Source organism: Poecilia formosa, unplaced genomic scaffold, assembly GCF_000485575.1.
Source record: "Poecilia formosa unplaced genomic scaffold, Poecilia_formosa-5.1.2 Scaffold263, whole genome shotgun sequence".
Taxonomy (NCBI): Eukaryota; Metazoa; Chordata; class Actinopteri; order Cyprinodontiformes; family Poeciliidae; genus Poecilia; species Poecilia formosa.
The window spans coordinates 130,323-152,825 of NW_006800202.1; the positions used below are offsets into that span (position 1 = coordinate 130,323).

Genomic DNA, 22,503 nt, shown 5'->3' on the forward strand with positions numbered 1-22,503 from the left:
AATAGAAAATATAAATAAAGGAATAATTTTGAATGAATAAAAGCATTAAAACCAACATTAAGTTCATTATATCATTAAAAACTGATCATCTACCAATGTGTGTTTAACAAAAACATGAGATAGTAAACAGTTGTGAAGCGCTATAACAGATATTGTATTTTGTCAAGTGGCATCATTAGAATCATCAAACACATCAGATATATTGGGTAATGTTCCTTTTGTTATGGTTCAACAGCAGGTGGGTTTTTAGTCTTGATTTGGATCTCAGTGTTTCAGCTGTTTTGCAGTTTTCTGGACGTTTGTTCCAGATTTGTGGTGCATAAACGTTGAATGATATCATGGCTGAAGTTACAAATTTTGCAAAGAAAAACCAAAAACATCTGTTAATGCAAAGTTATTCCAAAATGATCAATATCCATTCCTCCTGCGTTGGAGGAATAAGGGAAAGTTGGGGCTGGAATACAGATTTTCCAGCAGACTGAGCAGTTTCCAGAGTAAAGACTGAGCGCAGCTCTGACATTCCTCCAGTTAACGTGAGCTCCTCGTGTAAATTCTCCCAAGGGCCCCTTTCCTCCTTTCTCTGAATCTGGGTCTCTCTGTGCCATTCCTGCCTTTCTTTTCTCCCCGCTGCCCCTCATTGAGCGCCCCTCTGTCCCTCTGCAGGCCCGGTGCCCAGCGCTGACCGAGCACACAGAATAAATAACCAGTCCCCTGACAGGCAGCAGAGACACAGAAGACGGCTGGCACCGGTGCTGCTGGCCCAGTTTGGGAGTTTTTTGTTTTGTTTTTTTTTCTTTTTTTGTTTTTGCTGGGTAAGTGGGTTGGGAAGCCTCAGTGACCCAGCTTTTGGGGGCCGCGGGTCTGCCGGGACTTTTGGTGTGGACGGACCGGACTCGGCTGCTGCTGCCACTGGGACGGGATGAGAAATTATTAGAATTACAACCCGGCCGGGGACAGCCCGTTTTCCGCCTGAGAAATGTCCACGCAGGGGTCGGTGCTGGCGCTCGGGAAATGTCTCGCCTGCTTGGAGTTCATGCGTAAGTGACTTCTCTGTTTTTAGTTTTCTGTCTTAACTCATTGTTTGTAGAAAATGTAGAAACTTTTCTGCGCCTGATCGAGAAAAAAAAAAACAAGCTTCCATTTCCCCCCGCATCCAATGGAAGAAGATTCCCAGCGCAGGGAGGTGGGATCCGGGCATTTGGGGATCCAGTGATGTTTCATTTGCAGCAGGAATGATCGGGGGGAAGACAGGAGAAGAGTGGAATGGGTTGGGCTGCTTTGGATGAAGGGAAGACTTTTAGATCAGAAAATCTACCCTCCCCTCTGTGCGCTCGGATGAACAGTTCGGACACAGAAAAGTGACAGATCGGACCAGACTTCTGAGTTCTGATCCCGGTTCGGCAGCCGAGCCGCTCTCTACTGTTATCTTTCGAAGAACTGTGTAATGTTACAGGGAATTCACTCCCCTGTTCTCCCACTCAGGCCCCCGCAGCTTTATCTTCACCCCCGAAGCGAGTTTGTGTCAGAACAGGAAAGAACTATAGAAAACAGTTTGGCGCACTCTTTGCGCTGCGCCTCCTAGTTTAGGATTTGTTTACGCAACCAGCTTCTGCCTCAGAACAATAAGTCCAGCTGATTTGGTTTCTCTCTTTAACGCTACAGTTGGACATTGTTTGATTAGGCTTTTACTAACCAGTTATAGTCTTAAAAAATAAGCCGAACAAACATTTTTATGTAACGTCGTGAAAGTTTATCTTGGCAGATTTCTTAATTTTGTATTTTTACCACATTTTTCGCACTTGACTATATTTTTGATCAAGTGTTAGCAAAGACAAAAAAAAAAAAAAAAAAAAAACTAGCTTAATAGATACAAAATGGTAGTTTAAGATGTTGATTCAATTTGTTAAAGGGAAAAAGGCCCTTAAGACATAACATGTCTGAAGTAGGCTGAAAGATCTAATCTGGATTGAACAAAGAAATTCAATCCAGATTATCTGCAAACACCAATTTACTGCAGACTTGTCATTTGATTTTGGTCTACACTTGCAGCATTTTGCATTTTGTAGCTCTGGCTGTTTAATGTTGCTCTGCTGGAACTTTGAGGTTTTAGCTTCTATCAAACTTTTGATAAACAGTTTGAAGCTGATTGCTGCAATTATTCCTAGCATTGTGACAGCGGATTGTTGTTTTCAAGGAGTTAACTTTACAACAGTACTTCTCACAGAACAAGCATATGGCGACAGAGGAAAGGAAAACTCCCCTTTAACAGGGAGAAACCTCCAGCAGAACCAGAACCTGTCTTAGTAGCTGCACAATTCAAAAACTAATTAATGGAAACAAACCAATCGAGGTGTTTTTTTTTTTGCTTTTTTTTTGGCTGTATTAAAGTAAATGTATTTTGCAACACCTTTTTGCATCACACCAGTCACATGACCAACAACCAGATGTTACTACTGCCACAAACCACAAAGAGGAAGACAGGAAGTGGTTTGAGGCACGGCATGTTTTTAATGACTTGTCATGTGAACAAACTTATTCACATGTGATTTTAATTACGATTCTTATGTAGTGGAAACATTGCAATTGCGAAATTTTGTTTTTTCAACATTAGCAGAATATTGACAAAGCTGTGAGCACATCTGTAATGGAAATGCAGCGACTTTAAGTGGTCATCTGCATCTCTGTTAACTGTTTTATTTTGGAGTGAGGCAGGATTAAACACAGACAGAAACGATCAAATATCAACTACTGGACAACATAAGTTACTAGCAGCTGCAGATCAGGCACCTCCTGGACAGATTATGGTAAAGATCAGAGACTGCATAAATATTTATACAACATTTCATTTTTCTCTAAACATCATGTTGGTTCAATTTCTGTAATTTTAAGTCAGATCAAATCAAATCTATGAACACTTTTATTTTACTTTGACAAAGCTTTACTATAAGACCTGCAAATTTAATTGAGTTTTCCTCATGAATTTCTTTCACAAACCTTCCTTTCATGAAAAGGGACATTCATGCAGTATAACAATGAAATAATTAGGTAAAACATAGAAAAAAATCAATAATAAGATTACTACTAAACCACTGAGAAAGTCTGGTGTAAAAGTAGGCCACGTCGTAGTCGAGTTAATGTGTTGGGTTTTTAATAATGAAGGAAAATGTGCAAACTTATTCTTTTGTGATTCATTTAAACTTTTATCATTCTTTTCTGTTTATCCAACATGTGTGGTGTGTTCTGCAGCTTTACTGTCTGCGGGTTTTTACATTACAATTTTAAATGAATAAAGGAAACACATACAACTATCCAAGCTTAATTTGAAGAAGTGAGGCAAAAATAACAGTTTTTCCTTCTGAAACAAAGACATGAACTCAAACAAGACTTCAGAAATATACTAAGGGGAGTGAGAGCTGGAAGTTTACGCAGCAGAGAATCAAACAGGATGTCCTCTCTGGACAAAAGGAGCGTCCCTCAGGTTTAATCTGAACGCTCAGAGTGAGACAAGAAAATGTCAGACAATGAAAGTTCAGTTAAATTGTAGCTGTTTACGTCCTCTAATCTCAAGACACATTACAAAACAGATTGGTTCCATCCACATCTGCTCATGAAAATTCTAGTTCTATGGTCGAATTCAGATTCAGATAAAGAGGAATCAATAATTATCAATATTGACTGATATGAAATGCTCATATTGTGATTGTCCAGCTGGAGGAATTTGACCTGTCACCTCTGTAAACTCATCACAAAGAAACTGATTGTTTGGTGCTCTGTGATGCAATAATGTACAAGAATTTAGGATTTTAATTTGAGTTAACCATGAAAAACTTTATTTTTTATTCATATTAAATCATTGTATCATAGCAGTACTCTCTGAATGACTGCTGTGTTTTTCTCTAAAAACTGATTGTTGTTCCCAGTAACTGAAAACATCCAGAGAGACAGTGGACAATAGCTTGTCCAAAGAGACATTTGTTTTAATTTCTTTTATATCCCCATTTGCAGAACTGATCACTGAAATGACTTATTGAGTTATATTCTTCTCGATCAGAGCAGCACTCGCTCTGCCTTCTGCATGCCATCCTAATGAGAAAAGGAGAACAGGTTATTTGAAAAGAGGTGTTACTTTTAGAGGTGCATGTTAAAATGAACGGCTGTCTTTCAGAACCAGCTTCCAGGTTATTAACTGGTTAGAGAGTCCATCTTTGTGTCTGGGAAAATGTCTCCACCAGATTAGCTTCACAATGTACAGCTCAGTGGTTTACAAGTTAGAGAAAACGTTCTTTATACATTTCTTTTATTTGCATTTTTTTTATTGATATACGACATTATGTATTAGGGACAGACTAAGAAATGTTTTTTTTTCATATTATGAGAATGAAGTCAGAAAACTATGACAATAAAGTCCTAATATTACATTCATTTTTATTCATGTAGCGCCAATACACAACAAATGTTGTAATTATTCAAAGTAGTTTTAAAAAGTTTCTATCTAAGGAAACTCAGCAGGTTGCATCCAGTCATTCACTTTTCTTGGCGACAGCAGAAAATTGCTTGCACTGTGTTATTGACTTTACACCAAACTCTCATTCTGAGCATGTATGGAGCGGAAAAACTCCCCTTTACATAGGAAGAAACCTCCAGCAGAACCAGAACCTGGCTCAGTACGAGCAGTCATCTGCCACCAGCAACCAAAGGGTTTGAGAAGACAATGCAGATACACACAAAAGAAGCATAACAAGATTATTTTCTATGTTCATCAAAGTCAAAAGTTAATGACAGGAGAGGCAGTTGGTTTAATTCCCTCCTCCAAAGAAGGTATCAGAGCTAACAAAATGCCAAACCAGGTGCAGCTTCTATGGAGAGAAAAATAACAGAGAAAACAGAAAAGCTAAGTAATGCAAAATGAAGAGTAGTATAAGAAGAAAGTGAGAAAAAGTGGTCAGTTTATCCTCCAGTAGCCTAAGCCTATGGCAGCATAACTACAGAGATAGCTCAGGATAACCCAAACCAGTTTAACTGCGTCATCAAGGGAATCAAAGAAGGGAAGCTAAAACAGGGGAAAATGATCTCTCTTTTCAATTTTAGTCAGAACTCTTGCTGCAGCGATGGGATCAGCTGAAGGCTTTTAACGGCACTTTGAGATCGATGTTTAGAAACTTTCCCATTCACAATTCCATTCTTAGGACCTTTCTGTAAATCAGTTCAACTAAAAACTCGGAGTAAAACTTGATCACATTATTAAACTGTTTTTAAAACGTTGAGGTGCTAACTGGAAGGTGATTTTTAAGTCAATAAAAAATTAAAAAGTTGACAAGATAGGAGGATATTTAGGAACAAGTTCCTCAAACAATCTGGACTAATCTCGACAGAAGAGACATGGCGGACCAAACTCGAGACAGCAACTGATTGCGCTACCTGAATAACCGTTCAGGAGCGGAAAGAACCGGCTCTTTTCGAGTCGCAAACAAGCCGAAAGTTGTGGATCTTGGAAGAGAGCTGGAATTCCCATCGCTACTGGAACACATGGCTCTTGTTGTTGTTCCTGCGGAGATCCACGTGAGCACCGTACGGCGCTTCCTATTGGCTGGGCTGGGACAAGAGACAAAAGAAAAGCAGCTGTGGATGTTCGGGCCTTACACAATTAAACGGAGACGCGGAGAGCGGAGGACACCCAGCCCAGCCCAGCCCAGCCCAGCCCAGCTGTCTGTTAGTGGGAGGAAGGCTCTGTCAACCCCAGAATGGAGGAGAAACGCCGCGGTAAGTCGGTTCACCTTTAAAAAAAAGCTTAAGAGGTTTTTAATTAACTTCCTTATAGTTTAAGTTTTCCAGTTGTCAAATCTCTGGTAGTTTGTTGCGCTACAGAGTCGCCCCTGTTTTTCCGCCCAAATTCCTTTAAATTACAGTTTACTAAGTGGGAAGGGAAAGAAAGCGATAAACACATTTAACTGGGCTGAGACAACTTAGTTTGAGCTGCGTGGAAACTCTTTCCAGCTTGTATTTTTCCATAATGTTAGAGGTTTTGGACATTAGTGTTGGAAAACTAAATTTCTAAGGACTTTTTAAAAAAGTTATACAGAACTCTAAATTTAAAGCACTAACGTGTTTAAATTACCAAATTAAACTGCAGTAGCATCTCTTCCATATGAAGACAAAGAGCTTTGTTTTTGCTGGAGCTGTTAAATCTGTTGAACTTTTCCAGCTGAGTGTTTGTTTAAAACTGTGACTTCATGGATGTTGAGCAATAAGCAGAGACTTGTTTCTTTTTGACACCCTGTTCTCGGGACTTACTGACTCCCTTATTACATCATTCAAAGTGTTCATAAATGCCTTAAATGAAACAAAAACACAGATTTGGTGTCCGATTCGGCTGAAAAATATATTTTTGATTTTAAAACTCGCTGGTCTCAAAGATGAACTCATCTTTCCAGAATAGCTGGTGCTGTTACATAACATTATAGTGCTTCACATGAGACGCTGACGGTTTGCAGGAAGGTGGTGAACAGGAAGGAGCAGCAGTGGGGGAATACTCCTACATGACTTCAGCCTGAGTAAGCAAAGGGAACAGAAGATGAAAAAGTCATCTCATGACCTGCTGCCATGCTTGTGAACATGTCCAACGGTGTGTCAAAAAGGTCGTCTCAAGTAGTCAGGATTCAGGGTTTACTGGTGATTTATTTTTCCTCATCTGTTCAGATTCAAATGTTTGATTAGATGCTTTCAATGCTGGTCATTTTAAGTGTAAAACGACAAATTTTCACTTTGTCAGGGCTATGAGCTGATGGTGTTATGAAGACTGTACTTGTTAAGAAAAGTTCACCATCTTACCTGGTGTAAATGAGTCTCTTTTATCCTTCAGGTTGTGTAAAACTCGTAAAACACTGATGGTGCAATCTGTGCCAAAAAAATCAAGCTTTTCTGGTCTGTAAATGCATCAGCAAACACATTATTCTTTAATAATGTTTGTGTTGAGTTTAGTAAAAAGTAGATGAAGGGTAGTAATGTGTTGAATTCAAAATTAATGTCTATTAATAATCTGCTATTTTTTCCACATTATGTCCACATAAAATGAAACAAAACTACATCCTTTTTATCTTTTTGACAACTTTTTCACCTTTTAATAATCATACATTTTGCTTTCCTTTTTTTAATTCAAAGTCAGTAGAAAACTACTCATCCAGTTGTTCTGCATTAAATTGATTTACTAAACTTTGTTAAATTCAAACATTTTTTAACATTTTTACTCAGATTGTATTTTTGTTTTCTGGCTAAAAATGGAAGAACATAAAAATGGGTTGTCTCCTCCCAAAGCAACATTTAGTTAATGAAACTGACCATTTTTTGCATTCTAATATGAAATGACTACTTTTGTGTCGCACAGAAGCTTTTTATGATGTGATTTGGTGTAAAATGTTTGAACCACATTAGCTCTGTCCTCCTTAGGACTTCTCTTTCTACCTGAATGCGATAATTAGCATTCAGTTCTGCCAATCACCTGGTTACACAGTTTAACCTTCTGAACTATTAGTGTGTGTGACCTTTATTTTTTGGCCCGGCGTTGTCGTTAAAAAATTGGAAGTTTTGTTTTTTTGTTTAAAGTAAAACAGAAATGAAAGTCACTTTAATTTTTCTTGAAATCGGCCCTCTGAGGTAAAGAGTTCCTAGGAGAGATTATGACAATTTAGTCTTTAGGAAAACATTTTATAAGGTTGTTTTCAGGCAATACTTGAATAAGAAAAATCCAACATGGAAACTTTGTGCCCGGCTTGACAATCAAATGTTGTTTTTGTTGTTGTTTAGAGTTGTTTTTTTCTGTTTCTTCTACTTCCCTGCTGGGAAACAAACAGGTCAGTGTGTGCAATCTGACAGGTGACTACAGCATGTGGAAACAAGCTCCTGATGGGGTTAATTTAACGAGGTGAGGTTACTGAGCTCCACACGCGGTAATCGTTCTGCTCCAGACTGGACGTGTTCCAGCAGAACGGTGGAATTTTCCAAACTTCAGCCCACAGATCGAGACGAGGGAGTTGTCCTGGCAGAGCGTGTGCGTGTGTGCGTGTGTGCGTGTGTGCGTGTGTGCGTGTGGGCAGCATGCTCTCTGCAGACACATCTCTTTGCCAGATTCAGACCCATAAAGACGTTCATTGAAGGAGGTCACATGATGAGATCATGAGCAGGGGAGGCGGCGGGTCTCAGATGGAGGTCAGACGAACAAAAGAAAATGTATTATTGTTTTACTCAAGATGTGCAACTTTGAGATGCACATGATAGATTATCTGAGTTAATTTAACCTCTTTAGCATGAAATATCACCTGTTTTGACAGAAAAGTACATTTATTTTTGTTTTTTTTTTGCATAGAATTCAGTTTATTTTAGAGATGAGAAATGTTAAATCAGATTTTCTCGTAGACTGGTTAGAACCTCTTTTTGTGGGTTGTGTGAAGGTTTGAAAAAGGCTTAAAAATGATTAGAATAATTTAGTTTAGGTTTAACTAGGGCTGGACGGTAAATCAGCAACAGTATATATTGTGGTAGACACTTGATCAATATCAATAGGTAATGCATCTGATAGAATATTTAAGAATATTCACTGAAGTCTGATTCAGAACCGAACGGCATTCTGGGAAATGTAGGCAGAGGAAAAAGTTTAGCTGCTCAACCTCTCACAGCTAGCTTAGCAAGGCTGGTAGCATCAACTTGCTCTTTGGTTACCTAGCAACAACATGTTGAGTGACTTGTTTCAGGTTTCTCCATTGTTCCTCATCACTGCTTAAAAACAGAAAACTGGATAAACAGAAAAGACCAGGCCACCAGTTTATCAGTATTTCAGATATTTAAAACTAATAAATAATTATTTATATGATAGTTTTTTTTTTTTTCTCGATCAGTGGAGGTCATGGTGTCAGAGTGTTTTCTGATAGAATAAAGATTTTTTTTGTTGTTTTTTTTGTTTTTTACTTCTAAGCTTCTAGATATCCTCCAATTATCTTTGGATATTTAAATATAATCAAAAACAAAGACGGCATCTTCAAACTTGGCAGTATAAATCTATTGTCCTTGATGCCAGTCCAGAGGTCAGACTCCTTCCTTTAATTATTACCTCAGGCTCTAATGGATACTATGAAGAACTCAGGATTTGTTTGTGTGTGTGTGTGCGCGCGTGTGTGTTGCCTCATTTCCATCCCGTTCAGAGTGTTGCAGCCATTGTCTGGCCTCTGAAGGCTTCAGGCCACAAAGCTCACTTTGTCCCTGTTAGTAGGCCAGATCCTGCAGATGGGGTTCTGCAGACAGCCAGGGGCTCCGAGGTCCAGGGGACCCCAGTGAGGCAGGAACTTCAGAGTTTGAGGAAATGTTTTATCCTGCGAGTCTGAGGACACACACTCTGACGGTTCAGCAGGTTTATTCAGAGTGGGTTCTGGTCGGGTCAACACCAACCAGTGTTCCCATTTAAACATTTTACTTTTGGTTTTGCTGTCAGTTTTAATTGTGAATAATTTGAAATAAGATGTCTCGTGTTTTTCTTTTTTTTTTTTTTGCTATGTTAAAGTTTCTGCAGTTATAACGAATAATAAAAAGCAGCTGATCTGTGATATGGACGTAAAGTTTTATCCCAATATTTTACCATCGTCCCAGTAAAAGTAACAGAGTCACTTATTGCATCATTTTTAGGTAACTGTTACTGTGACTGTGTGTCACAGCAGTTATATACCCCCAAACACAAATGACGCTCTTTAATAACTTTCCCATTTTTAATGCGCTTCTTTAGGACATGAGTAACGAGAAGAAGTGATTTATATCATTAAAACTACTCAATGTAATTATACTTTCAGATTTATTTGTTTTTATTGGACAAACAGTGGGCAGAAGAATAAAACTGTCAACAATAAGGACAATTTTAGAGAGTTTTAAACATCATTAATCGGAATTTATCATAACGATGGATTCCAATTAATTTAATGGAATTTATTCATTTAATTAAATGTTGATTAAACTATCATTTAATTACTATTAAGTGATGATGATTTATCCTTTACTACAATAAATAGGGCTATAATCAAAAGCTTTTTTACTTGTAGATAAATTCCTGCTTAGATTTGTACATTTTGAAGACCATTTTATTGGGCACATAATAATAATAATTATTATTTTTAGTGCATAAACCAATCATAAAAACCGTGCGTGTTGCTGTTTGGTGATAAGTCTGTTAGGGAAGCTTTGTGCATCAGTCAGACAGCAAAGCTCGTCTGAGACCCAAGCTCATCTCTGAAGGCGTTTAAGGAATGCTCCTCGTAAACATGTTGCTGCACGCTCTGCGTCTGATCACCGGCGAGTCCTGTTCGACAGAGCCGCTCATTCTTCCCATCGGTGTGTGGGAGGGAGGGTCTGGAGAGCAGCTACAAAAAGAGATTGTTCTGCTGCAGTCAACAAACATGTCTCTCTGAAGGACTCTGTCACATGAACTTGAATGCTGGAGAGAAGCTGTGCAGCTTGGAGAATGAGGAAGATTTGTTTCTGTTGGCTCCCATTTACCTCAGGGAGGATCAAAACCAACCTGACTGTGTTTGGGAGGAAAACCGGCTTTGATTCTTTCTGTGTTCATTGTATCCTACAGTGTTTCCCGTGTGGAGGGGGATCGGGGCCAGCAGCGCCGTCGGGTGGAGCCAGGGCTGGGGCCGCTGCTTGAGATGGGAGCCCGGTAGCCAGGAGCGGGGCAGCAGAATCCCAGTGTTTGACTATCCAGTCTGGTTGTTGTTCTGCCGCCGGGGGCGTGCCAGGCTCAGGGAGGTGTGTCAGCGGGGCAGGGGGGCCATCAGGCTGCCAACAGACCTGCTGAACTTAAAACTCCCCCAACTCTTCGACATCCATCAGGTTCCCATGGTAAGAGTCAGGAGTCTTTCTTATCTTTCTTATCCTGCACCGGGAAAAAAAAAACAAAAAAAAATTCCTAGTTACTCCTGACTGTCAGGAAACGTCATGCAACTCAAGCACAAAACTGAATCAATCACATAAACCAAAGTAATTCAAACAATGACACCACAGTTATGGTCAAAACCTCTAAAACATCTATTAATCATGTTTCTGTGATGAACTAGGGAATCAGGCTCATATTTAAGAGACACATTATCCAAAAGTCACTTTTTAAAAAAACATTTTTCTAGTTCCATTTGAGTTTCTACCACTTCCAAAAACAGCACAAGCACTTAAGAAAAAAAGAAAAAAAAACCACCAAGACAGTTTTTGGCAGCAAGTTCATGTTTTTTTTGTGTTTGGAATATGAGCCGTTTCAAAAACCTCCAATATGTAAAGTCACAGTCAGCATCTGCGCTTCACCTAGCAACCCCGTTACCTAGCCTGTTACTTAGCAACCCCGGCGAAGTCTAGCCCGTTACCCAGCAACCCCAGTGGAACTCCTGCATGTTTGGTCAGCTGGTTTTACCGCTGTACAATGGCTGCTGGCAAATACAAGTGTTTCGTTGTTGTCTTACCATCCAGAAACCACTTGCTGCATTCTTGTTTGTGCAGGAGGCTCTACTAATGTTTTTCAAATATATATGGTTGCATAGTTGTGAATCTGTTTGCAGCCATTTTCAAATGTGAGTGTAAACGTTGGGATCAATTGAGTATCTTTTTGGTCACAGGGCTCAAAGTATTTTTGAATTTTAATTGGACTGAAGAAGATTCTTATTGGTTCAAGAACGACTTCCAGATTAAAAACTAGTTTCTGAAGCTCTGCTTTACATAAAGTTGTTTGTTCCCAGAACATTTAGAGAAAACCAGGAACTGTTTGGTTCGAAGGTGGTTTTCCCCTTACGTTGTCACTTTAATTCTGATACGACTACGTCTCAGCTGAGAACTTCTGCTGACATCATCTTCCTCCCTGCAGATTAATGTGCAGGCAGTTTTTCATCGGGGTTGGCGCTCCAGTTTCAGTTCTAGTGTCTGACCGGCCGCTGCACGGACCTTATCTTTGCAACCCAAATAGAGTTTGGAGGAGTTTTTGCATCAGAAATTCCAGTAATGCAAAGCCATGAATGTCAACAAACGAGATTCTCTTCAACATTTTAACTGCTTCTAATCTGCAGGATGAGCTCAGCGTCATGAGCTCTGAGAAACTGCCATTCATATTAAAAGTTATTCTCCAGGTTAAATTAATTTTCTTCTCAATAAGCAGATTATCACCAAGTGTTGCTGAAGCGCCAGAAGCAGAATTACCTTCACTGCAAACCCAGCTGATAGTGATGATTTAAGATAAAAAGGAAAAGAATAAGTCCTATTTTTATTTGATAAAACTGAGTCCTTTTGTAACTGAAGCATTGATAATTCATCACTGCTGCTAAATATTTACAGAACTCCCATCTGTGTTTATGTTCACATCTTCTCTCTGAGTACAGTTAGATCCAGTTAGACATTTTAAACCAAACAGATGATTTCAGCACTTTGTCAGAGGACACTGTATCGCTGAGATGTTTTTGTAAAGCAAGCTGCATCTAATCTGCAGTAGTGACCAGCTGAGGCATTTTGTTTTTACTTTTAATAACCCGACACCTGGGTAACGGCTCGCTTTTCTTTCTAGACACATTTCTCAACTGGAGAGTCTATAATCACAGAAACTTGGGTGAAGAAAGTGGCTGAAACAATTTACCTGTTGGCATAAAACATATTTATTTTTTAGGAGAAAGTAGCTACTGAGCAGACCTGAAAGAAAACATTCCTTACAGGTTTGAAGCTGTCTGGGTAACAATTTTTCTTTTTTCTTTTATTTGTGCACAGTTCTGTCCAAAAGTTCTGACTTATCTTTCCTGTGTTGCTGGGAAGCTGATTAGTTTTTGTAATCTCCCAAAGTTGTTTTGATTGAAATTGCACCGATTAGGTTGATACAATTTGCTTTTCTTCTGCATTTGTTTGGTGGCAGGCACACAGACACACAGACACACAGACACACAGACACACACACGCGTTGCCTTTGTAGAAGGACTGGACTGAAAAAGAGGAGCAGCTGAAGTCAAAAGAAATCCTAAAAAATCCTTCAGAAATTACAAATGCATCAATCCAGATATTGAAAAAAGAACTGGTGTCAATGTTCCCAATCCATAAAGACGGATCTATTGAGTCTAATTCTATGCTTTTCCTTCTGAGCAGCATCATGCTTTATTATTTATTTTACATTATATTTAGAATTACTAATTGCACTTTCTCAACCATTTGGAAGAAGGTTTGCTGTGTATTTTCAGTTTATTATTTATTTTACATTGGGTGTTTTACCAACTGCACTGACTGAACAGTTTAAAGTTACTGTGTTTTTACGTGTTTGACCAAGCTTGTGAAGCTAGTGGTGTATTTAAGTGTGCTGTACTGGTGCCGAATTATCAAGTACATTTTTAATTAAGTAAATTTATTTCTGTGTTTTAAAAAACGAAACATTTTAAATCTATTCAGCCCCTTTTTCTGTATCGGATTGGTATCTGCCGATAATAAACCTCAGGTACTGAAAGCGGATCGGTGCGTCCCTGTCAGAAATCGTAAAGAAGTGATGATTAAAAGTTGAGGCGATCGTCTGTTGGGCCCTCAGGTGTTCAGGGAGGACAGCATCATCTCCGGTTACCGTCACCCTCAGAGCTCCGCCATGGACTGCGTCCTCAGCAGCTTCCAGATGAACAACGAAACCATCAACATATGGACCCACTTCCTGCCCACATGGTAGGTGGAAACGCTTCAGACCAAGTTTATATCCACCATCTTTTTATTTTTATGGTGATGATCTGGTTTTTGAAACCGTTCGCTGCAGGTACTTCATGTGGCGCTTCTTGGCTCTGTGCTCCACCATGAACTTCCTGAACGACAGCTACACCTGGCCGCTGCTGGTCTACATGCTGCTCATCTGTATTTACCCGTTCACCTCCAGCTGTGCCCACACCTTCAGCTCCATGTCCGCAGAGTCCCGCCACATCTGCTACTTCTTTGACTACGGAGCCCTCAGCCTCTACAGTCTGGGTAAGACGCCTCAGATGCTGCTTACAGAAATATCTCGCTACTGTTTTTATTTTAAATCTTACACCTTTGTGGTTTTTTCATCTGTAATTTGAAAGTAAAATGTCACAGTTGATATCTACTAAGATCAATTTTTTCTGTAAATTTTTCAGATTTTAGATGCAAACATTAAAATGCTAGTAGCACTTTACCACATATAGAACTGTCTGAGCATTAAGTATAGTAAAAAAAACATCAACTATACGCTTCACATTTCTAATTCACTTCAAACATACTTTATTTATCCCAGGGGAAAACTAAGTCTAACTCATACAAATATGTTTAAAGAGTTGTTGTTGATGGTAATGCTGCAGGCAGAAAAAACATGTTTGGTAGCAATCAGTCCTGCAGCGACTCTTAAGAGGCCTCTGACTGAAGATCGTTGCTGTATGACTCACAACTATCATGACTAATGACTCGGTATCTGAGTAACTTTTCACAGCAGCATGTCCTGAAGCTAGTGGTCATTGGGAAACACTTCAAATCCACCTCATTAATTTTTGCTGCTCCTGCCTGTGTAATAGCCACATAGTTTCACCCATTTCTGAAGGAAAAAATATCAGTTATCATTTTATCTGCAGATTTTTAATCATAGCAAACCGTTGGATTATATTAATTGTTAAGTTTAACTATAAAATCCTCAACAAATCCTCAGAAGCATCTTCAAAACGTCTCTTCAACCGACAAACCCATGTTTAATCTTCAAGTAAATCAGCGATCGTTCATGAAACGCACTTAAATTGATAAATAAAATCCTGGAGACTGAATTTAAACTCTTCTTGACTTTACTGTTGAGAAACCTCTATAGACCAGAGGTTCTTTTTTATCAGATAAAAACTCAGAACATGATGAGCAGGTTATGAAAACATTCCTGATGCCGAGAATTTCCTCGTACAGGAACCCTGAAGCACTTTGAACTATTGAGAAGTCCATCAGTTTAAGGAATGTTGAAGTTCTTCAGGACAAATGTCACCTTATTTGAGATGAAGCAGGCTGGTCATTTCTGAGGAAGTTTAACAGATAAATATGTTTTTGACTTGCAAATTTTCAACAGTTAAATTCAAATCTTTTTCTTTCCCTTTGTGTTGGAGCTGCAGCTACTCTGATTTACATGTCCGACTTTACTCGATAGCATTCAGTGTTCGGCTGATTTTTCTCTGCTCAGTTGAACTCATGCAGACAGACCCTGTTCATGCTCACAGTAGCAGATCATATTTTCTGCCTTTAGGGGGTTCAGCACTGAATATATTAACATTATGCCTGGAGTCTTGTTGGTGCAGAGATTTCCTTATAATAAAACTAGTGCATAAACTTTTTTTCTTTAAATAAAGTGCAGGACAGAAAAACTAACCCAAAAGATAAACATAGAAACAATAGACTGTTACAAAAACATTATTTTGAATTTTTAGTCATAAAATTTAATCTGCATGGAACCAAAATAATCCCTTTACAACTAAACTATGGCATGCTGTAAAGCTACAGTCAAAAATTAACAGCAATAATTTGTGTCATTTAGCCTGTCATAAGAGGAAAAAATGGGCGGTTAATTTTTCAAGTTATATATTCATCGTGTTATTCATTCACTTAAAAATGTCACAGTTTTAAACTAAATATTTAATTAGCAAACTAAATATTTCACTTGCTAGCTAGCAAGCTATTCAATTAGCTTGCTAGCTAAATATTTAGCTCTGAACTAAATATTTTGCTTGATAACAAATTATGTAGCTTGCAAACTAAACATTTTAGTTATCAAGTTAAACATTTAGCTTTCTAACTGTTTTAACTGTTCAGCCAACTAAATGTTAAGAAGCTAAACATTTAGCTGTTGGCTGCATGGTATCTTTTATGACTTTGTATTTTTGTTATGTAAAGCACTTATTAGCAAGTTAAATATTTAGCTCCAAATTAAATAAGTCTGAGCTAAATATTAGCATGCAGACTTAGATTGTTGTGAAATATTTAGTTTGTATCAAATATTTAGCTTGCTATTCATATTTAGTTTTTTACTGTAACTGTACAAATGGCACCCCATTCTAATTACAATTTAAATGTTTATTCAAAATAAATAACATCAAGCTGGTATTAAATATTTTGTGCTATGGGGGGCTCTAGTGGTTTAATCTGGAACAACAATGAACAGAAAACATGTTAGATCTACAACATTAAACAAACAGATGATGGTCTGAATTCAGCCAAATGCAAATATTGAAACTCAACATGTTTAGTAGAAACAGCTGAATAAAAATGATCAAACATTAAGGTGATTCTCTGAAAACTTTGTGACTCTGTTAACATTCGTGTGTTTGTCTGCAGGTTGTGCCATCAGCTACGGTTACTACGTGATGCCAGACTGCTGGGTGAACAGTTGGCTTCACCAGCACTTCGTTCTCATCGCCATCGGGAACTCGCTGTTCTGCACCAGCATGTCCTGTTATTCCAGGTAACAATCTCCCATTTCTTCTGCATGGCTGCATCTGAAATTACAGTTCAGCACCTGGAGGAACTTTTATGTTTAATTATCTGAAAGGTAATTAAACAGGTTGGGATGTATTTTTGTTTCTTATCAGGAGTTAACCTTGTAGATCCTCCAGGTCATCAGACACTCCCTCAGAACTAAACATAGAAGTAACTTTTACTATTTCATTTACAACAAAACATTTTAAGTGAAATAATCTCAGTACATTTTTTAAAATCAAATTAAAGTTTTTAACTTAAAACCTCTGATATCTTGCTGAAAAGTTACATGTGAGTTAGTTTCCTTATTTTAAGTGTAATAAAATAATTGTACTACTAAACTAGATTAAAATACTTTATTTTGTGTTTTGCAGTGTTTCTTTACTCCTTAGCTTTCAAACAAACTCCCTCAAAACTGACAAAAGATTATCTTTTCTTTTTTTTCCTTAGATATTGGCTGTTAATCTGTTTTAAATGTCTGTTTTCCTGCTTTTTTGCTCACGTACAACATGTAAATATGAGCGTGGCCCTTTTAGCTCTTATTCATTTTGGTATGAATAGTCCCCCATCACTTTTGTCCTCTGATACTCGTTCTAGACGTGTGGAAACGCCTTTGCCAATCAGATTGTTTTCACAACAGCAGCCAGCCCTCATGTGGCCCAATTTACACTGGGATGTATTTTATTTTTGTGTTTAAAATGTTGTAGATTGTGCAAAGCTGTGCTGGTGGAACAGGGTTTGAATTTGAAAAGCATGACTCCAGTTTGCTTGAGAAGTGCTCCAGTGTGTTTCATTGGGTTTGCATTCTGCCTGTAACTGAAAGCACCTGGAAGAGCATTAAGGTCGTCACGTGGCCCTTAAACTCCCCATAGAAACCCAAATGAACTGAATTCTTTTAGTGCCAGCAGCCCTGAAACCAGATTATAAACGCTGCTGCTGAACAACCCGAGCTGCCGCTGAAACGTGAAACATTTCCTGTTTTTCATTTTTTCAGATTTGTGGAGCTGCAGTTCCCAAAGAGAAGTAAAGCGTTACGAACCGGAGCGTTTGTTGTGCCGTTTATTTTCGACACTGTTCCTCTGTTTTACAGGGTGAGTCCCTCAGTTTGAACACATCCCTTCGATTATGTAATCTCTCATTAGTTTAATAAGACTCTGTCCCATTGACCCAGGATCTGACTTCCTTTTTTAACTCAATACAAGCAAATTCATGCCAGTAGTAATTCTACTAATCCTGTAGATAATTAATCTGTGTTATGTAATCTGAAATGCAGTAACAATCTAAATAACAATGGAGTTCTGTGATTCTCAGGCATTGATCTGCTTTTGGGGTGGCGGCACACCGAGCGACGCCCTTTCCAGTCACTGTTACCACCTCCTCTTCGCCTTCCTCACCTGTTTCCTGTTCACCGCCCACCTCCCAGAGAGGCTGGCCCCGGGGCGCTTCGACTACATCGGTACGTCCAGATCCTCCGCTGGCCTCCTGAACTGTCTGACTCGTGGTGATGCTGGGGGAGCTGCAGAAATCTGATCCAAACATTTACTTTTATGAAGGATTTGCTCAAAGAAAGCCAGAGGAAGTTTTTTCCCCCACAAGTTAAAAAAAATTTAATCAACAAATGGAGTCAATTTCATAAAAATAATTTAAAAAAACAAAAAAAAACGTATATACATCCAAAATTAAGAGATTTTGCAGATTTACTGTATTAAAGGAAAGGCGTCTTGTTTTCAGTTTTTTTCATGGGCTCAAATGGACAAATTTGTTTTTGGCAGTAAAAACATGATTTAGGTCAGTTTCTTTCAAAATGCTTACTAAATTTAGCCTAGTTTAATACATTCAATAAAAGCTGATTTGGGTGCAGCAAAGTCGGCTTTGCAGTAAAATCTGGATAATTGTGGCTCCATTTGCTTGGTTATAAAAAGACGAATACTTTGTGTTGTACTTAACATTTTCCATTGTTGGAAAATGATGTCCGTAATAAATTTAGCCTGATTACAAATTAAGTCTCCATCAGTCACCTGTGCTGGACAGGTCAAATTTGTATTATTTTTGAATTATAGTGGGTGGCCCCACATGGGCAAACCCATGTGGGGCCATCGTGGAACCCGCGGACAAACCCATATGGGACCCATATAGTCTGCCCTCCTTGTCCCCACATGGGTCCCACCTAGGCATGCTGGCTGGGTTAACTCCTCATAAAATAAACTGATGTTTGTGATAAAAGTAAAAAAAAAAGGTCAAAGGGTGTGAATTGTTTTTCTCCTGAATCGGGGTGTAGCTGTTAAATAATATTCTTTTATCTGAGCCTGAACAATACTGGATCCACATCAGAGGCTTTGGATTGGACGCCATGGAAACTCCTCTGATTGTTTCCTTGCTCTCCTGTTTGTGTTTCATTGTTAGAAATGATAGACAAGAAAGCAAAGTCTGTTTACAAGTTAAACCAAATATTAAAATAAGCATCAGCAGATCAAACGGTCAATCCAGGATTTTGTGATTGTTTTTGTGATTTATTTATTAGGATGAAAATTAAATTTTTTGGTGCCATTTGAAAAATATTTTCAATGATTTTTGCTATTTTGTTACTCATTAAACCCCAAATAAAATCATATCTTTGTATACTTGAAATAAGACAAAACTAACTTACAAATAACTTTTCAGTAACATATGGAAGCTTGTTTTATGTGAATTCCTTAATTTTGATTAAAGTACTAGTTCTACTGGCAGATTATTTTACTTTTAATAGGACATTTTTCACTGCGACAGACTGGCGACCTGTCCAGGATGTACCCTGCCTCTTGCCCGGAACGTTAGCTGGAGATAGGCACCAGCACCCCTCCCGACCCCACTGAGGGACAAGGGTGTTCAGAAAATGGATGGATGGATGGATGGATAGGACATTTTTCACATTAAGTGAAATAATCTGCCAGTAGAACTGTCACTTTTAATAAATATTCAAAGAGTATTGCCTTAAATAAAACTCCCATATCTTGCTGAAAAGTTACTTATAAGTTAGTTTTTCAAGTGTAATAGGATATTTGAACTAGAAACTAGACATGGTTTGTAAGATTTTGTCATTTCTGCAGTGTGAGCTTCCAGTTGCTGCTATAAACTTAATTACTGCAGAATGTTTTTATGTAACATGATGCCTTTTTGGGAAAAATGAAAAAAATCAGTAGTTTTGCTTTAATCCATAGAAACGCTTCAGTTTCAGGGATTTGATTAGAGGTTTTACTTTGAAAGATTGGCCAACATGTAGAGTTTCCTGTGATCCTCAGCCGCCGGGTGTCACCTGCTAACGGACTCCTCTGCTCGCTCGCTTAGGCCACAGCCACCAGCTGTTCCACATCAGCGCCGTGGTGGGAACCCACTTCCAGATGGAGGGCGTGGTCGCGGACATGATGTCACGGAGGGCGTGGCTCCAGCTCCACGGGGCGACGCCGTCCTTCCTGGGGACCATCGGGGCGCTCGCCGTCAGCGTCGCCCTCAACCTGGCCGTCATCGGCATCTTCAGCGCGCCGCTGCTGTGGAAAAGCCGGCCTGGCTCCGCCCAGCAGCACGCCCACAGGGAGCAGTGAGGAGGCGCTCCCAAAGCGCGGCGGACTCATCGGCTTTCCAAAGGAAAGGTTTCCCAGTAGCGCTGGTTTCACAGTCCCTCTGTTGTTTTAAGTGCTTGTGTCTGCGCAGCGGCTGAAGACCCAGATTCGGTTTCTGAAGCCTCGTCCTGATGTTCGGGTCGAGGAAGGCTCTGGGTTGAAGGACGCCTGCTGCAAGTTTTTAAACCTCAAACTGGAAACATTCGGTTCAAATTGAAAGAAATTCTGAGATTGCGCCCAAAGTATTCCTCCTAACTGGACATGTCAGTTGGTCGGGTTGTTCTGCGAGCGCAGCGGCTCGGTAAAATAATGCAGATTGGATCGGCAGCTCTTAAAAGTCCACAGATTGATTTCGCTCCTCGCTGACGGGAATTGATTTTCAGAGCCGTGCGGTTTCTTTTCCTTTTTCTTTTTTATTTCTCCTGATTGCCTGCCTCATTATAAGCCACACAATCTGCCCTGGAAGGGGCTTCTGGGGGCAGAAAGTGTGGCGGTGATTAAAAGACAGGTACCACTTTCACAACGTTCCGTTCCCATGGCAGCGGCGGAGCGGCCTCTCGGTCCGTCTCTGCTTCCTACGGGAAACTGATGCTAATTACATTCTGACCTTATTGATGTTCAGAGAACTTTAACGTTTGTTTCACACAGGTTGGTGGGATTCAGAGAAATGGACAAAGTGGAGTTTGTTTAGAATCATTACCATTCATGATCATTTTTGTAGAACTGCACTGAAGCAAAAACTTTAACGGGTCATTTATGCTTCATAAATCTCAACCCAGTTGACTCTTGTTTACATTAATCACTGAAATAATTTCTTTTAAGAAATTTTAATTTAAGTGCAAAATGTGATGAAGAAGCAATATTTTCTCCTGTTTATTGCATTTATCTTAAAAGGATCATGTTCTGTCTGCTCATTTTTACAACCTTAATGATCCTAAAACAAGTGGAAAAAAATCCAGATCATGAAGCTACTTTTCATCTCAACATTTTTTATTTAAAAATAGTTTGCTTGACCCAGGATTCCTGGTCTGTGTGGAAAAGCAGTGCATTTAATATTTTCTGTCTGGATGAGTAATGGGTTAAAAGTGATGGGAAATATGGATTTGCAGAAATCAAAAGCTTTTAAATGCATTTTTTGAAACTCTGTTGCAACTTTTCTATATTTATTTTATCAAAGAAAATAAATCTAATCTAATATGGTCATTATGTGTGCAGAGATCACATTAAGCTATTTTACTGCCTGAATAAAATAAAATGTCATACATATTTGTCAGAAATAATGACGAATCATGATTGCTGCTCAAATGAACCATTTTTGCTTCAGATCGTCTGAATTCTGGTATAAAGCTGCTATTTTTGTTTGTGGCTGAAAAATCTGGAAGAGAAAATGCAAGATAGATTCTGGCATTAAAAAAAAAAGTCGATTTCAAAATTTTTATTTTTTTTTTTTCCCACTTGTTTGAGGAAAAGTTTTTGACCTAAATGAGCAACAATAATTGAACAGCCTGTAGATCCGGCAGCAGGACTAACAGAAGAGGACGGTTAATTGGAAACTGGATGTTGCAGATGGTTCATTCTGCAGATGAAGGTTTTCTCTGTTCCTCATTTTAACTGACAAACGGGCTGAAATCCGTATAAAACAGGTTTCTTCTCCGGTAGAAATGCCACGCTGCTAACACACGCTCACTCACACACATTCACACACTCGTCATGTTTAGTGGAACGACTCGGTCAGCGGGATAACCGTAGGTGATTTAAAGGGAATGAGGTGCAGTCCAGGTCCGTGTCGGACGCTGAGGTGGAAACTGATGGAAATTGTGAGTAGAAAACACAAAGTGCACACACACTTCTATTTTTATTATATGTATATTGCCAGGGTTACTGTGCTGGGTTTGAGTGGCAGCATCAGATTAAAGAGCACTCTTTACCCTGAATGTATTTTTTATTATTTTACCTCAGATTTTCCTCATCTCAGCATTTATCATGTTGCAACATTCCCCAGTTTGATCCTGTTGATTTCAGGGATTTTCTGTGGCATTCCTCTCATTGTTCTTCCTCAGACACTTAAGGGTCAAAACTTCAACATCATGTATATCTATACATATATATATATAGAGAGAGAGAGCGAGATATATATGTATATATACTTCTTCCAAACTGCATTATTTTGATGAGAAAATCCAACTTGACCGTATCACTGTAACGTCTTTCCATTGAGTCTCTGTGGACGGAGTGATGCAGGTTGCACTTTTTGGCTTTTTTTTTTCTTTTTTACATATTGTGTATTGAAGGATTTTTTTGGGATCATATGCAACAGAAACATAATGTTAGTAGGAAGATTATGATGATGTTAGAGGTTAGTGGAGGGAAAAACTATTGGTGCCTTTTTTTAAAAAAGTGTTTTACACAATTTTTATTTTCTTTT

General features: G+C 38.8%; 1 protein-coding gene across 2 annotated transcripts; it reads left to right on the plus strand.

Moving 5' to 3' along the window:
• The first annotated feature begins 741 nt into the window (after window positions 1–741).
• paqr6 (progestin and adipoQ receptor family member VI) lies at window positions 742–22,389 on the plus strand. 2 transcript variants are annotated; one of them, XM_016680952.1, is made up of 8 exons: window positions 742–1,037; window positions 10,613–10,878; window positions 13,571–13,698; window positions 13,787–13,992; window positions 16,342–16,468; window positions 17,477–17,573; window positions 17,794–17,938; window positions 19,807–22,389. In XM_016680952.1, exons 1-8 carry the CDS (start codon window positions 977–979, stop codon window positions 20,058–20,060), a joined length of 1,284 nt encoding a protein of 427 aa, XP_016536438.1. In that variant the 5' UTR covers window positions 742–976; the 3' UTR covers window positions 20,061–22,389. The 2 variants fall into 2 exon arrangements, with proteins under 2 accessions (XP_016536438.1, XP_007570596.1); XM_007570534.2 differs by lacking the exon at window positions 742–1,037 and adding an exon at window positions 5,622–5,760.
• Window positions 22,390–22,503: the final 114 nt, after the last annotated feature.